This window comes from Anoplopoma fimbria, chromosome 6 (assembly GCF_027596085.1).
Source record: "Anoplopoma fimbria isolate UVic2021 breed Golden Eagle Sablefish chromosome 6, Afim_UVic_2022, whole genome shotgun sequence".
NCBI lineage: Eukaryota > Metazoa > Chordata > Actinopteri > Perciformes > Anoplopomatidae > Anoplopoma > Anoplopoma fimbria.
This window is the reverse complement of record NC_072454.1, coordinates 17,042,251-17,060,180: the sequence shown is the minus strand read 5'-3', so window position 1 is coordinate 17,060,180 and position 17,930 is coordinate 17,042,251. Positions and strand designations below refer to the sequence as shown.

General features: G+C 39.4%; 2 protein-coding genes across 3 annotated transcripts; one reads left to right on the top strand and one right to left on the bottom strand.

Moving 5' to 3' along the window:
- The first annotated feature begins 3,534 nt into the window (after positions 1 to 3,534).
- On the top strand, positions 3,535 to 8,228 carry slc29a3 (solute carrier family 29 member 3). 2 transcript variants are annotated; one of them, XM_054600366.1, is made up of 7 exons: positions 3,535 to 3,622; positions 4,481 to 4,592; positions 4,689 to 5,115; positions 5,316 to 5,398; positions 5,655 to 5,881; positions 6,047 to 6,209; positions 7,039 to 8,228. In XM_054600366.1, the coding sequence occupies exons 3-7, from the start codon at positions 4,792 to 4,794 to the stop codon at positions 7,664 to 7,666; spliced, it is 1,425 nt and encodes a 474-aa protein (XP_054456341.1). In that variant the 5' UTR covers positions 3,535 to 3,622; positions 4,481 to 4,592; positions 4,689 to 4,791; the 3' UTR covers positions 7,667 to 8,228. The 2 variants fall into 2 exon arrangements, with proteins under 2 accessions (XP_054456341.1, XP_054456340.1); XM_054600365.1 differs by having other exon boundaries at positions 4,481 to 4,598.
- Positions 8,229 to 8,803: 575 nt separating this feature from the next.
- On the bottom strand, positions 8,804 to 17,583 carry psap (prosaposin). The gene is made up of 14 exons (XM_054599898.1): positions 17,464 to 17,583; positions 14,238 to 14,371; positions 14,010 to 14,084; positions 13,758 to 13,883; positions 12,832 to 13,017; positions 12,601 to 12,744; positions 12,437 to 12,493; positions 11,371 to 11,538; positions 11,177 to 11,269; positions 10,858 to 11,041; positions 10,197 to 10,360; positions 10,024 to 10,104; positions 9,728 to 9,835; positions 8,804 to 9,602 (listed from the first exon to the last, which is right to left on the bottom strand). The coding sequence occupies exons 1-14, from the start codon at positions 17,495 to 17,497 to the stop codon at positions 9,567 to 9,569; spliced, it is 1,590 nt and encodes a 529-aa protein (XP_054455873.1). The 5' UTR covers positions 17,498 to 17,583; the 3' UTR covers positions 8,804 to 9,566.
- Between the last annotated feature and the right edge of the window lie 347 nt (positions 17,584 to 17,930).

Sequence of the window (17,930 nt, the reverse complement as noted above, 5' to 3'; positions counted from 1 at the left end):
ATACATTAAAATATTATTCTCTTAGGAAAGTTCCTGTTAGTTAGTTAGCTTATTGTGTAAAACAAAAATATAGGGGCGACCTCTAGTTCATCTGGTAAAGGTTCAAAGAGTTTAAAAAAAAAAAAAAAAAAAAAAAAAAAAGACAAGGACCATTAAGAATATGTTTGTCACAAATTTCTTGTAGTTCTTGGTAGTGTGTTCCATAATTTATTTGTGTATTACATAATTTTAGAGCACATTCAGGAAAAACATACGCTGCCTATTTTATTTTGCTTATAATTGTATATATGATACCCAGCAGTGGAAGATCTGAGCGCTTGTGAAAGATTATATAACAAAATAGAGTCTGCGATAAGGCTGGTCCCAAAACCATTAACAGAATAACCTTAAACTTTAAAGTCTAGCAGCACAGTTCTGAATATGTTTTGGTCATGTTCTTGATGTGTTGAGGCAAATATAACCCACAATCGAGAACAAACAATGGCATTTTCCTTTTGATGTAATCTTGTGGGCCAGATGCACAAGTTTGCAAGAGAGTAGAACTTCTTTAACTTATTGTGATGGCCTCAGAATTTGCCCTTCCATGTCCTAGTTGTTGTCTGTGTTTTCCCCTTAGCTTCAGGCAAGGCTTGAGCTGAGACCTCGTCACCCTACGCAGCACACCTGAGCAGGAGTCTATGAAGCAAACTCGCAAGATCTTCTCCATATCTTCCCCTGGCCTGCCTACTGAGATTGCCATTATTTTGTGCATTGTGTTTGATACACACACTTCTCTTCACTCACTCACACAGACATTCGCTTACAGACTGACTTACTGACAGACATACCCCACTGCATTCTTTTCTTAAGTTACTTAATTTTGCATTATTAACAGTTATTTATTAGTCTCCCTCTTTTGTCACATACATTTGAGCCAGATAGTTACAATAGAGACCAAATGAGAGTATTTCAGTGTTAGATCTCAGTTTAGTTTCAAGAAGTTGCTGCTACTAATTTTAATGACGTACTTTTTATGACAAATTATAATATGATTAAAAAAAGATTTGATGGCATAATATACTATGACTTTTTTATGACTTACAAAACATTTACGTTACTTTTTGGATGTCATACTATACAATGACTTCATGATTGCATACTATGCTTTGACTTTTCGATGGCAAACTATACTTTTCGATTGTATTGTCATACTATACAATGACTAAGATATCCTATAAGATGTCTTTTCTATATCATACTATTTTATGGCATATTATATAAAAACTTTAAATGACTTTTTATGGCAAACTATACTATTAATTTTGATCTACTACAGCATTACATTTTTTGGCATACTTTTTAATGACTTTTTATAACTTTCTGGACTATAAGTTTTGTATGGCATTATACATAGGACTTTTTGATTGGCCACTGTACTATCACTTTTATTACATACTTTACATTGACATTTCAATATATTTTTGATGGCGATACTTTACTATGAATATTAATTATTTATTTTTTTAATAATATACTAGGACTTTTTATGACTTTTTTCGACATACTATACTGTGAATTTTTATCAACATAAAATACAATGAACTACAATGAATACTATGACTTTTTATGACTTTTATTTCAACATTCTATATTTTCACTATTTATGTATTTTTTCAACATTCTATAGTATGACTTTGTTTGACATACAATACCATGGCTTTTCATTACTTTTTACGGCATACTATCTCTTGACTTTAAATTACTTTTTTGTATGAATTTATCGACATACTATACTATGACTTTTTTCAACATACTATACTATGATTTTTTTAAACATATCTATACTATGATGTTTTTATGACTTTTTTTCGACATACTATACTTTGACTTTTTAAGAAATACTATGCTATGACTTTTTTGTGATTTTTTTGACTATACCTAGACATTCTCTACTTTTACTTTTTTACAACATACTATACTATGAAGTTCTAATGACTTTATGTCATACTATACTATTATTTACTCTGACATTCTATATATGACTTTTTGGTTATTTTTTTAAATACTTTGCTATGACTCTTTAAGACTTTTTTTGTCATGCTATACTATGACTTATTTGTGACCTTTTCTTGACTTTCACATGTTATACTTTTCTAGGACTTTTCATTAGATATTTTACTATGATTTTCATGATACACTATTCTAAGAATTTTTATGGCCTATTCAACAGCTGCAACACAAATGGGAGACCAGACGAGTTAACAGTAATAAATAAACATATTTATTTGAAGAAGAACAATAATCAATCAAAACAAACATGGAAAGACAGTAATCAGTTATATAAGCATGTCTGGGTGTTTGGAAATGTCTGAAGTAAACAAAACCAAATCCGCAGCAGTGTCAACAGAGGCAGAGAGACTTGATGTGTAGGTGGTGAGCTTTCATAGCTGGATACACAGCAGGCTCAGGGGTGGCTCATCAGCTGACAACCATAGTCCTTTAAGAGAAAGAACAGGCTGGAAAAGGAACATAGACCATTGTTGGATTGAAGTTGTCAACACACATATGATACTAAGACTTTTTAATTGCACACCATAGTATTTTATGACTTACTTTGACATACTTTACTATGACTTTTTTTTTTTTTTTTTTTTTTTTACATACTATAGTAAGACTTTCTCATGACTTTTTCAGTATTATATATTATTATCTTCTTTGGAACTTTTTTTGAAAGACTTTCCAATTACTTATTTCAAAATACTGTACTATGACTGTCAATTCAGAACAATTCACTTAAAAAACATTGATTGGGTTTGGGATGACAATGAATAACAGCAAAGACGACTGGATCTGTACTACAAATTTTGACCACTTTTTACCTCAAAGCTTGAGAAATTGTCAATAGATAAATGACTGCATTAAAAGTGATGTTATAAAAAGCAGAACACCTTTACCACATGGCCTTGGCAAACCAAAACTTACTGATTCAGGAGAGAACATTTCAGCCAGCTAACACAGGCTGATAGTGTGTGACCCTTAAAATTGGGACACATGGCTAACTCAAAATTAAATACAATAGTTCCAATTATTAAAACTGCATTGGCATAATCAATTTATATATTCAGTAGGGACAAATTGATTGTCAAAGTAATGACAATTTTGGATGATATAAAGCATGCAAAGTTATGTTGGATAAGACAAAACGTATACCTCCGGGGTCCCCGGGTCGGTATAGCAAAATAGGAATAATGTAAATTTGTAAACAGATGCTTTTATTTTACAAATGGAAAAACAGAACTTCCGGCATGTGGGTTGGCTTTCCGAATAATAGCGTGGATTACTTTTACTTTAAGAGCTGTGTTGATTTGAAAATAATTTGTTTGTATAAAGCTCGGGCCTGGGCAAGAATGCGTATTGCGTTAACGCAAGTTTCGTTGTTACTGGGTAGAATATACATCTTGAGTCCAGCTGGTTTAGATGTGTGTAGGTAGAGCTTTTAGTCTGAAGGATTCGTGCCGGAAGAGGTATTGTGTTTACTGCTGTCAGGTGACCAGAAATGAAGTCTGCTGTGATATGGATCGTTGTGTCGGTCCAGCACTTGTAGAAAAGACAGCAGCAACAGTCAGAGAGGTCCAACTGTGAGGTATGTTTATCTTTTGTTTAAGTAGCCCAACATTAGGCACGGGTCGAGTTCGTTAGAAATGATCTTCGTTTGTAGATCATTTGTACAAGGCTGGAATTCATATTTAGCAAAGATACTGTAAGTTTGATTGTTTACAGCCGTGTCCACACTGACGAATAAAACGTGACCTGATGTATATTCACCCACAACAAGGAAGATCTCTGCAGAATGAGCAGAATCGTTTTGCATTAAATAGTGATAAAAACCTTTGTGAAACCTTTTGGTTCCTTATTAATGGCACACGTGATGCTTTAAGATGCAAGGTCAGCTTTGTTTTGTCACGTCAGCCTTTTAACCTCCTTAAATAGTTTCAGTAACAACATCATACTGTGCTGGTCAAGGTCTGGTTTTTTTTTCTCATTTTGTCGATGGCAGAAGTGCAACTGTAGTGATTGCTGAAAGTCAGTATGACAGGCCAAACAATCACATGCCATGTTAGAAATGTTTCGTGTTAAATGCGGAATCACTTGAATGTATGTGATGAAGCATTCAACGTTTAAGAATTTGTGGGAATTGCAAACCCTGACTCACAGTTATGCATGCCCAGGGCAGATTCCTGCTGTAGGAGAGCAGTGTGTTCACATCCACACCCTTCTGTCAAATAATATTACTTCAGTGGCCCTTCTATCGTTGGTGCAATCATTTATTTATTTATTTTTTTAATTTAAAGGTAGCAGTGTATTATGTACTGAACATGTTTTGTGTTGAAAATGAACTGAGTACAGCTTCTCTATTGTGGGACTTATGGGATCACATTTGGACAATACCTCTCATTATGCCCACCAATGAATGAGTTAGAAGTGACTCTTTGCATTGCAGCATCTCAGGATCTGGACTATTGGACTGGTCTGTTCCAGCTCCAGCACAGGGATCTCTCCGGACTATGGCTTCACAACAAATAGAGTGTCTTTTCCTTTTTGGACAAGCACAAGTAAATGTAATCATCATACAAGCCCACCAATTACAATACCATTATTATTTCACAGAGATTGTTTTTCACTTGTTTTTTTCTTCCTCTCCTTCACAGCTTTCTGTTTAACACTTCCTTTCTTAGTGTTCTTTCACTACCACAATCTTCTATACTCTCTCTCATCTTTACTTTGAGAGAATCTTAAATTTAGTCTGTGAAAATGGACGACACAGAGCCTTTGCAGCCGAGTCTCAACTCCTCCTATGTTCCGACTGCTCTTGGCAACCACCATGTGTCTGAGGATGAAGATAGCGAGGACCAGAGTCCCTCTGCATCTCTCCTGCCCAAGCATTCCCCAGTGCCTCTGGCCATGCGCTACAGTCCAGATGACTCGTACTGTTTGGTGTACCTCATCTTCTTTCTGATGGGCATCGGCTCCCTGCTGCCCTGGAACTTCTTCATAACAGCCAAACACTACTGGCTCTACAAACTGAGCAACAACACTCATCAAGGTGGCAGTGAGGAGCAACGTTCACACCTCGGCGTGAGTAAGAGGGTTACCAAAGACAAATACAACTACTATGTCCATGGTGCATGTGTGCACACAGGAAAATGCACATTTGCGCAATTCTGCATGCTTTTTATAGAACTGTCACGGTCCTGTGACAGATGTGCGGACTGAGTGTCTTATCACATGTCTGAAAAAAAAATCTATGGCAACACAATCCTTTTCACTATTTACAGGACTACTTTGAAAGCTATCTGGCCATTGCCTCCACGGTGCCATCTGTGCTGTGTCTGATACTCAACTATCTCCTAGTTAACAGGTTAATACACACACACACGCACGCACCTTTCAGATGGTTTTCATTGTCTCTGGATGTTTTTACCTTTTTAGATCTTCATTTTGAACAGAACCTCTGCAGCAGAATGCGTGTGTGGATAATAAATGGCTTACTGTCTCACATTTGTCCAACAGCACAGCGCCAAACATGTGATTCTGTTTGTGTTTAAGTTGATCAACAAATCTTTGATAAATGCCTGCCTAAACCCTGTTCATCTCTGTGTTTGTGGCATTTATAGGTTATCTTCAAACGTGAGGATCCTGTCGTCTCTTTTTGTGATCCTGTTGGTGTTTGTGTTGACCACGGTGATGGTGAAGGTGGATGTGTCAGACTGCAGGACGGAGTTCTTTATCATCACGCTAGCCAGTGTGGCTGTCGTCAGCGGAGCGTCCAACCTCTTCTGTGGCAGCATGTTTGGGATCAGTGGGCATTTCCCCATGAGGATTTCTCAGGCTCTTATATCGGGTATAGCTCTCATTCCCAGTAGTATGAATACATTACCATTGTACAAATGTGTTAAATATGCACTATTTAACAGCTTCATTAAGGGTTTACTGATGAAATAATGCTATGTATGTCCCTTTTTAACTGAATGTACAATACATTAGCGGAGGTCCTTTCTTGTCTCAGGCCAGGGCATGGGAGGCACGTTGAGTGCAGTAGCGTCAGTAGTGGACCTGGCGGTGGCGAAGGATGTGACAGACAGCGCTCTGTTCTATTTCCTGACAGCCGACTTCATTATCCTGCTCTGCATCATCACATATCTGCTGCTGCCAAAGCTGGCATATTCAAGGTCAGTAGCAGCCAAAGATGTTATGGTTCTTATACAGACACACAAAACACCTATCAACCTGCCTTCTAATTTTACAAATTTGGGGTATGATTATACCTTCCCTTGGCCTGTAACATTTACATTCATCTAAATTTGAACACTGTAAATCACAGTTAAGCAGTGTGCATAAAATCTGACAGTGTCATTCCTCCCACCACCACCAGATGGTGCCAACGTTAGAAATATTCAAATCCTACACAAAGTGGCTGCAAAAACAAGCTGCAGGGGCAAATGTGCAGCGTCAGGCTCAGATTGTTATTACGCGATTCTGACAATATTATGGAAAATAATATAATTGAATAATCAAATTCAAATACATTTTTCACGTTGTTGAAATCATCTAAATATGCAGCCATGACATTGACTATCTTGAAACACTAAGCTAGGATCTCTGTATTCCAACACAACAAACTCTGCCTGGCTGGTACTCAGATTTCAGAATGAGACATCTCCTTGAGCGAGACTCTTTCCATAATGTCAGTCAGTGCCAAAGATAACCACTTTCAGTGGACGTACATTGATGGTGCGTAATGGCCCCAGTATGACTACACTGCAGCCTGTTTGGCATCTGCTGTATGCAGCGCTCTCGCTCAATACTTTCACAATACAATAGTGGGCCTAATTAGTCAGTTAAACACAAAAACTAGGGTTGAAAACTACCAAAGTTACCCTTTAAGACAGCATTATTTCAATTTAATGACAAAACTCTTTTTAGTTTAGTTTAGATATAGTAGTGAAATAATTTTAGAGATTTTAGTCACTTGCTGCGTTCTGCTTGTCTTCTCTCTAGATACTACATGGAGGCAGCAGCGTGCACCAGTTCAGAAGTGCTGAGCAATGGGGCAGCAGAAGGCTCAGGGAGCAGAGTCTCCATCCCACCGCTGCAGCCTATCCTCAGGAAGATGTGGGTGCTCGGCATGAGCGTCTTCTACGTCTTCTGCATCTCGATCATGGTGTTCCCTGCGGTATCTTCGGGAATCCAGTCTGTCAACAAAGACAGCGGCAGCCCCTGGGCAACCACTTATTTTGTGCCCCTCACCAGTTTCCTCCTGTACAACGTAGCGGACTTCTGTGGCAGGCAGTCCACAGCCTGGCTGCAGGTCCCTGGTCCCACCAGTCGAGTCCTGCCTGTACTGGTGCTGTGTCGCTCCGTCATGGTGCCACTTCTGATGTTCTGTAACTACCAGCCAAGGGACCACCTCCACACTGTGCTTTTCACCAATGACGTGTACCCCGTGGTCTTTAACTGCCTGCTAGGCCTCACCAACGGCTACCTCGGCACTCTGCCAATGATCTATGGCCCCAAGGTCGTACCTCGAGAGCTGGCAGAGGCCACAGGAGTGGTCATGTCCTTCTTTCTCACTCTGGGACTGGCTGTGGGATCTGCTTTCTCCGTGCTTATTGTGCACTACATCTGACCAGGCTGTTGAGCAATAACCTAGTCATTTTACAGTGGTATAGTTGAGCTATACGGCAGACAATTGCTGGACAGTAGAGTCTGATGAACAGCAGAACCTTAAAGCACTGATAAGTGCACCAGTAAAGCCAATTGTTTGCCATGAGGGGAAAGGGCTGATAAGCCTCTCTCAACTATAAACCTTCACATTAATATGTACTGTTTACACTGATGTGGCTCATGATGTTAGCCATAGGGGTCTGCCAGGACTTGGTTGTTACATATTTAAGATCAGGAAGTGGTTCTTCAGGCAGCACTAGCAATCAGTGCAGTCCATAAGGGACACCTCATTGAACAACCACATTTTTATGTCAAAAAACTAAACAAAACCAAAATTTGTTGGTTCAAGGGGTGAAAATATGTGGTACATCCGTTGTTATGCCAAAGGTGCCATTTAGGTTCCACTGTAATAAAATATGCAGATGGCAAAGAAGCACATCTTGGTACATGAGACATGCTAATTGTTGTTGATTGGTGTCTGCCGTTTGTAAACCTTGTATTGAACCCGAGTTCTGACTTTTCTAACCTGACTTTATAAACATTTCCAGTAACAAGTTTGATTTGTCATCATTTTTAAAAGACTGCAGTCCATTATAAGTGATGGAAAGTAGCCTAATTTGTAATTGTGTTCAATCTTAAACATACAAATGTTTTTCTGCATATTAAATATTTTGCTTTTTAATTCAATCTTAAACTTGAGCTCAAATTACAAATTTTTGTACTACATTATTTTATACAAATAATGTACTCCATAACTGCTAGCCTTTAAAGTTTTAATTATAAAATCATCCTACTGTATTGAAATGGATTAACTCAGATGCCTCTTTGAGAAATTAATCTAGAGATTGACTGTAGGTTGTCATTCAGAAAATGGTCAGCAGTATAAAAATATGTAATTTGCATATTATAGGCTAAGGACATTATTGTTGTATACTAAGTAAACTTTACTATGGACAAGTTTTGTAAATGTCCCATACGTGACTGGCTGCTGAGGTTTGTAAAACTGAACATCCTGAAACAAAAAGGAACCAGTAGGTTTGTATGACAAGCTTGATAAGAATGCTCAGTTTACAATGAAGAAAAGAAAAATGAAAGCAAGTGGATTGGGATCACTTTAATTGTTATAAATGTACAGATCACCTGACAGTTGGCTCATTGTTTGAGGCAGACAATCGAATTAGAGGTGCTCTCTGTACGTTAGAAACAGTGATTTACAAACAGTAGGAAGAGTGCAAACAATGGGAGGCGAGTGGGAGGTACACTCTCAGATCGATTATCTCCATATCCGCTAATTAAAAAAAAAAAAAAAAAAAAAAAAAAAAAGAAGGAACACGCATTTTCTCTCTACAAAATATGAATTTGTTTAGGGATCAGACATCCTGCTAAAAGTACTGCCGGTCATTCTTAACACTGAGTGGTTTCTCCCATTTGTGTTCAATTACTCTAGGGAGAAGGAATCAATTACAGATGGGGGAAAAGGTCTTAAGACCAATCAGAGCAGCAGCACTCTGCTGTGGTGTTAAAATGGTACAATCTGTGTTCTTACATAAACCACATCCAGCAAGCAACAATTAATAATGCAAATCTGCAAAGCCTGACAGTGAAGCTTTGGGACTTTTGCTCAGTGAAGCAGTACCAGGCAAAGCTGCAGACATCCTCATTCCCCCCAAGCCCCACCCCCCAGAGAAAAATAAAAATAAAAAAAAAACAATAAGAGTCCAGTCCCTTTCCACCATGACAGCATTCAAAATATCAAAGTTAATTTAAACAAACTGCAGTCATTAAAAACAAAAATTTAAAAGTGGGAAGCAGCGCTACAGTAATGTTTCTTTCAATTCCCTACAGGTCAGTTTGTGCTTCCTCTATACCCACACATAGCGTTCGCAGTGAGCCACGGCCTAAAAAAGACAGAAACAAGTGGTTAGACAAGGTTAGACTTGAACATAGCCAGGTTTAAAGAATAAATAGTGGTAGGCAATACAGTTCAAAAGGACGACGGGCTCAAGAATGCTCATCTACTCACACTGCATCGAGATGCTGTATCCCTGTTCTTGCACCAGAATGCAGGTCCCCAGCTGCACTGGTCTGTTCCCAGCAGCTTTTGCACAGCTTCAGGACAGGCTCTCAATTTCTGTTATGTACACACACAGACAGCTCAGATACTAGACTGGGCTACATGCTATCTAAATATCCCCATTTACTGTTTGTTACCAACAATTTAAGGCAAAAATAAGTGAGTACAAGAAACTTCTTTACAATGAAGATAAAGTGTTCTTTTTACAGATATTTAGTTATGAATGAATCTAGTTTACACTTTACCATGCACACAAATTCCGGGTCGAGCATCTGGAGAAGCAGCTGGATAAGCATTGGCTCATACTGTTGAATCATCTGGTCACACTGTTGACAAAGACACACAAGGGTTTACAAAGAGGACAGGTAAAAGGCAGACAAGGAAAAGAGATCAAACTAGTACCACTATAACTAATCACCTCGGTCTGGAAGGAGTCGGGCAGGAAGCTGCATACTTTCCTCACAGCCTCCTCAATCTCTGCCTCTGTTGCATTCTTCTCCAGAATGCCGTCAATGTAACGAACGGCCATCTCGCAAACCTCGCAGTAGCCACCAGTCTTAAAGAGATCCTGGTCGAGTGCAGCTGGAGAGAATTAGAACAGGATTCACCATTGTTATCCATATGGGGGAGTACACCTTTGGCCATCAGATGTGACTTTGACTTTAGAGATCACACATAGACAACACAGCCTCGTATGAGGCAAACTTAACCTTGACATTTTATAACACCGGCAAAAAAATTACTTAATAACTAACAGCAAAACACAGCTCTGGTTACAGTTAAAATGAAGCACATTGTGTTGCAAGAGAGGGCCTCAAATAGTTTATAAAATGTTTTAATGGGGGAGAAAAATAAAAAATTCTAACAAACTTGAGCCTTCTGCTTAGTTTGACCCAAATATCTCTACATTTAAATGATTTTACTGCAAACATTCACCATCATTCCTTTGTATTAATGCTCCAGTGCTCTTTTCAAATAAAACTGGAAATTCATAACACCTCTAATATGACTATTGCACAACATCTCAGTCGTCCACAGAGCTAACATTTGCAATAAGTGTGCTTTTGAAGGGAACTTACGGACATATGCACGGCTGCCATCATTGCAGAGTGCCATCACTGTGCAGATGGTCGCTGGGTCAGCCTGCTGCACCAGAAGCTCAATGATGGCCTGGCCGTAGGTCTCAACCAGGTCCTTACACTGGGCACTCAGAGAAGAGGGCAGATAATTGCACACCTTCTCTACGGCTTTAACCACCTCCTCCTGAGACAGAAACAAATTGATCAGCTTGACACTGGAGCTGATTCTAACTAACTGCACCAACAGTATGTTCACAGCAGTTTTGCATAGTTTGTTTTTACTGGCCATATTGGATAACTTTAGTTGCACATATCCCACCTCTGTTTTCTGATCCTCCAAAAGAGACTCCAACTGTTTCATCACAAACTCACAGATGGCACACTTAGGGGACTCGCGGACTGACACCATGGTCTGGAAGACAAAGACGGACCGTGTCATGTACACTGACAATACTGGGCTATCATTATGAAGTACTGGTAGGAGTCAGCAGTCAGGCGCCCACCATGACTTACCTTAGCAGACTTGTCAGTGGCAGACTCAACCTTAGTGGCAGGGAAAAGCTTGAGAGCAGGCACGCCCTTGGCGGCAGGTACAGTCATGGCAGCCATCAGCTTCAGCATTGGAACGGACTTCTTTGTAGCTGTACAGAAGCCAGCGTGGACACAGATGTCCTTGGGTTGCTGAGGACACAAACAGACAAGTTACTTTAGAATACACGGCGAAAGGTCTACCATATTGCATGTCATGAGTCTACCCATTCTATACCATTTCATAAAAATGACCACCCATGCAATATCCAGAAGTTTCTATGTTAAAAAGAAAAACACAAATCTAACGCAGCTTACTTTAACCAGTACCAAACACAAAGCAACACACACACACACACCCCCATACTGGCTATGCAGCTCTCAGGCATCCACAACAAGATCAGCCAGTGTTGAACTGCCTTACACGGCCCAATAAAGATGGTGCTGTTTTTAATGTGGATGGCTACTTCCATGTTCGTAAAGACCGTAAATCAGTCTTTGAAAACAAAGCATCCAAGCATACTTTAAAAAGTATGCTGTAGTGTTCCAACAGGCACTAAGGTGTCACGACATTAGCCCCACTAGCACAGTGTCAAGGTTAGGTAAAGCAGTCTGATTTTTTTTTTTTAATGAGATTATCATTCACATGCATATCTACAGGGTCAGGCGAGTAGGATTAGGAGTGGACAGCACAAGTAGCAAGAGCTAAGGGTTAAGGCGGAACACAGAAAGACCTACCTGTTTCTGGGGAGCAGCACACAAAACCCAGAGCAGGAGAAAACAGAGCAGGACAACATGAATGGAAAGGAGAAAAGAAAAGAAGGAACACAGGGCAAAAAAAAAAGACAACAGGAATTAAAAAAAAGACAGAAAGCAATTTAAAGATATGGATAAATTAAGGTCAGCGGGCCAGGTGGGGCTGCAAGAATGAATATGGATTTAGGACTAGCAAAACTTACCAGTCATGTTAAACTGTGGCTTAAATATACAAACACAAAAAAGGTGTTTCCGTTCTTTTAAAGTAAGTTAGGTGCATTAGGAGGACACTCACCATGGACATGAGCTGCTGAATAACGAGGGTACCATACTGGTCGACATACTGCTTGCACTGCAATGAGGAAAAAAAAAAAAAAGTTATGTTATGGGACTTTCCTTTTGTTTGACAAAGAAAAACGTGCATGTAATCAAACCTCCTTCACTCATAGGGGCTCATACCATGACAGCCAAGCTTTCCCCAAGCAGGTCACACTGGTTCTCGATATTCTCAATGAGAGAGTCGACAAATGTGGTGTTGGCCTTTGCTTCAGTTTGAGCATCAGTCAGGAACTTGACGCAGTCTTGGCACACTTCATTACTTTCCTACAGGGAAGGTGAGATTCAGGGTCATATTAAGATGGTATTCGTTAACAACATATGGAGATAACAGAGGGCAGGTAAACTGTGTACCTGCTTTGGACTCTCCTGAGGATAGAGGAGCTGGGGCACATTGAGGAGGAAGGGGGACACTTTCTGGGCGAGATCCATCTGAGGGATTTCATTGGACACGAGCTGCTCCTGGGCATGAACCTTAGCCAGGGCTAACTGCTCAGACTGACACATCCCGATGGCTGCACACACCACACTGGGATCCTCCTAAAAACACACACACACATTAAGTTACTTCAATAACTGGAGCATTTTTACAGACAGCTCTTCGTAAAAACCCTTGTTTAAAATCTGGAGGAAACAGTCAAATGAGTTTCACAGAAATCCAACTTGAACAAGATATCTAAAAATGTCATGTTTTGTTGAGATTGATAGATACTTTGTTAATCTCACACACAAAAAAAAAACTATACAATACCATATACCAACATTAAGCTTATAATAGGATCCATAAAGAACCATAATTTAATTTCCCAAAGCTGTGGCAGGTGAGAGTTGAAACGAAGAAAGCAACACAAAATGCTCCCAGTCATGAGGCTGAGTATTACACAATGACTACTCTGTTCCCATTTAGACTTTGACTCACTTCCCCATCAATAGCCCTTATTCAGCTCACTGCGCTTTGCTAACAGCCACTTCTCTTTTCCGTTTTGACTCTGGCGGGCAGATTTTACCATTTACTTCGAGTCTTAAATGAAGCTGAACGATAAACTAATCTCCAATAAGCTTGAACAAGATCTTTGGCAAAAAATGCTTTATCTTAAGCATCCAATACAGTTGTAAATGCAAACCTTATAAAAAGGCACCATTCAAATGCAAACTTGTGATGTGACTAAACTGTTATTTTGGTTAACGGTTACTACCCTGGACCTTCACCCACAGGTTTTTCATCTGTATTCAAACTGAGGAGAGGCTAAGACTTGGACAAACAGGTTGACTGTGCTCACCAGTTCTCCTTTTAGGATTCCCATGAGGATGGGGTAGTAGTCATCCACCATCTCCTTGCACTCTGCAGACAAACTTTTATCAGGGAGGAGCTGGCAGGCCTTCTCCAGGTACCCAAGAACCTCAGTCTGCAATGACATCAATTCACACATCAGTCTTGCAAAGGAGGGTGTCATTCTTGGTAAATATTTCAAGCAACGCATTTTCTTATCAAAGGTTCTCTGAACAAACAGAGGATTTTGTTTTTATCTTACCTCAGTGGCATTGTCCTTCAGTATCTGCTCCACCACCATCAACACCTCTTTACACAAGTCACATGGCACTGATTTCTGAAACCAGAAAATTGGGTGTGTCAAGAGTAAAGAATATCTCTAACACAAATGAGAAATGTTTTTTTTAATTAATTAATTTTTTGAACAAACAAAAGAATATGAATGGCATTGTCACTTTAACTGAAAAAAAGGGAAGAAGAAAAGGCTCACCATCTGGGGCTTGTTCCAGACATTCTGCTGGCAGTGAGCCACGGCTCCGCACAGAGACGCAGTCTTTACATTCTGGCACCAGTAGGGGGGGCCTCGAGCACACTGCTCGGTGCCCAGCAGAGGGGTCGCTACAGCTGCAACAGACAAAAGAATCAAATGTCACCTTTCAGAAGAAGCAGACACATGGGGGGGGGGGGGGGGGGGGGAAAAACAAAAAAAACATTCCCTGGATATGTTATTAAGGAGGTAAACCAGACACAAGCCGAAATGCTCTTTTAATCTCCAGACTTATTCAGTTTTTTTTTTGTTTTTTTTTTTCGAGGAACTGTCTGCACCTATTGGTTTGAGGTTCTTGAGCCAACATACTTCCTCAAAACATTTATAAAAAAAAAAAGAAAAAAAAAGAAAAGAAAGGGGAATTTTTAAGAACTTCACTTTCGACTTTGTAACTGCTCGGCAGGTTATAAAACATTTATTTGATTATAAAAACAGCCCTGTACAAAAGGCAGATAATCAAGCCCTTGTCGGCTGATTTTTACAATATGTAGCAGATGACAACAAGCAGGGTTTTTAACTTATTTTATTAAAGATTCACTTGGAGCTCTGAGGACTTTATCAGGCTCAAAGTCAACAAGTCTGATGAGCAGGAACTACTGCATTGAAGAGCTCAAATGCATTGGTAAAAAAAAAAAAAAAATATATATATATCGATGCAGCATTGCGAGTCAAATTGGATTTTTTTCCCCTAAACGGCAGCTAGCCCATGTCTTTCAAGTTTCAGAAAGTTTTTTTTAAATTTCAACAAAGAAATGCAATCATGTAAGACTGTCACCTGTCTGTTTGGTTTACGGAGGCTCAAGCAGGGAGACAAACACCTGTTGCTGACGAAGATAGAACTACTTCAAACACTGAGGATTGTGGGTAAATACTCTTGAAACTGTTTCATAACTGCAATCAAGGGGAAAAAACACACTAAATCCTATTAGCTCAACTGCTAAGTTGCATTAGCATACCTCTAAAATCAAATTTCCCACCACCAACCAGCCAGAAGCAACAGACCAAGAAGAAATACCACACGAGGACCTAATTATTTACATATACAACACATGTGCTGAAGTAGGCATTAGTGGTTTTGCATTTAATGAAAACACCATCTTTCAAATGCAATACAAAAAAAAAGAAGGTACTTCTCCATTTTACTGATGTGGAAAAAAACCTAATAGTCTGCAGCACTGTGTCCTGTTTTCACTACCACTCTGCCTGAGAAACGGAGGTAGATACAGATTATCGCCCCATCTCTCTTTAGTCAGACACACTGCAATTGGAATTATAACAAGAATACTGTTAAAATGAATTTGAAATAAAAGCAGTTCAGGGAATAGTCTTTGGTGAAAACGACCATGAATTGGCAATGGAGGTCAGACAAACCTTCAGATAACCCAGTTACACCACTGAGATCACTATTGCTCCAGTACAGGCAGGACACTCCCACCCTCCGCTTGTGTCACATGAGCAGTCAGACAAAAAAACAAACTGTTCCCAAGCAGACTGACTCAGGGAGTACATCTCTGCACAGGATTATTGTACAGCAGTAAACTGTTAACAAGGCAATACACAGCAAGAGATATGTCTTGTAAGCTTATTGGCTTTTTGTAATCATCCACATCAGAAAAACAAGTTATTTATTAGAGAAAGAAAACAAGTTTTACAGGAGGTCAGCAAAAAAGGCCTATATTTGACTCACTTTCTGTAACTCTGATTCTGAAACGGAAAGCTCATCAAAATGACAGTGAGTCAACATCACACGACAATTTGGGCTTAAAATAGGATTGAGATAGCATTGTTCAACAACAACAAGTGACTGTAACAGTTTCAGTGTAGAAGGCTACACATTAGTTAAAAGGAAGTAAACATAATACCTTGTTGAACACCATAATTGAACCCTAATCTTATTACATGAACACGCAAGAATGTTGAAGTGCAAAGACGACATGAAATTAAATTATCATTTAACCTCAAGTCAGATTGAAGCTATGCACAAAATACACAAAGCACAGATACCATGACTTCAGGAACCAATAATGCCAGAAGACGGCAAAAAAAAAACCCAAAAAAACACAGCACGTGCTCTGATAAGAAGAAACAGATCATTAAGGAATCATTTCAGATCCATACACCAAATACCACAGGGCCAAGTCAACATCATATAAAAAGCCCAGCTGTCTGTTTACTGCATAGCTTCACTGTATACTTCACTGTCCCGGTTTTGTCTGAACATAAAGTTAAAATAGCCATTAGTGCCATAAAAGTACTGGTAACCATTACCACCAACTTACAAAGAATATCAGGAGGAACTAAAATCGAAAATAACTTAAGAAATACATAGACCTTTCACTGGAAGCTGATATGAAAGTGGTTGGTTTAAAGTTTCATATCTGAACTTCCTCTTAAAACCAAACTAAGGGTTAACAAAGCGTAACACATGGGGCATTCATTGTCTGGTCAGAGCAGGTTAGGGCCTATCAGCCCCCACCGACAGAAGAGTACTGATAAGTATTGACACACACTTAATGAAGTCATTGTAAGATTGCACTGATACTGAATTGTTTTTTATACCATACACACATCATGAATAATCACATCAACACAATTCAAGATCATTTGATACAAATCCACAACAGTTTATTCTTAAAGAATGAGACAAGTGTCTCACACACACAGTTAGTAAGCTTACGTAGCTAGCTTTATGGGGATGTTCAAACATCATTTTATAAACAATAATGATCTAAGCCTATGCAAAGGTCTAACAATAGGCTAACGTTGGATCAATGTTTACCTGCGTTAGCTGGCAGGCTAACGTTAGCGAGCGGCCCAACCATTACATTACGCCTTACAGCCTCAAACGAAAGCAGAACTCGTCCATAAAAGATGTAACTTTGGCTTGTTCATTTAATGAAGACAAACAGCCGAACTATGCATCTCAGATATCATATACCGTCAGTATAAACCAGCGTTTCTTGATAAAGTTAACGCTGTCCGATTAGTTAGTGTTTACAAAACGCCACTTTAAAGGCTTCCGCGTTGCCCTGTGTAAACGCACTTAGCGTTAGCAGCGCGGTTACACAACCAGGAGCCTTTCAGGAGCCTTTCAGTGGGAAACGACCGCTGTCTGAACCGTAACGCCGAATTTGTACAATTAAAACATTTCCTTGCGTGTTGTCATTACCTGCGGACACGAAGAGCAGAGTTAGGAGCAGCATGACTCCGATGTTTTCCGGCTTGTTTCTCTGTTGTGGCTGAGGTGCACTGGAGAGCGCTGAGTACTGCAATGCAGACGGAGGAGCCTGTTGATCTGCCTTTATGATGTCTCACTGTCAGCTGACCACTCAGCGAGACATGTGACTCTGCCCCGGCATGTGCCTGATTTGATAATGCAAGTAGTGGTAAAGTTCAAAACGTATTTAGTTAAAGAAAAAAATATATATAGATAGATATCTTTATTTTAGTCTTGTGCACATAACGTGCCCAACAATCATGGGTTTATAAGACACCAAAAATACAGCTCTATTAGACACACGTTTCATTAAGTCTCATCCAGTTACAAAATGAAGGGTTACTTCAGAGCTCAATATGAAACAAAACATTCTGCCTTCTCTCCCGGGCCTGGCAAATAAAATCGGCTACAAAAAAAAG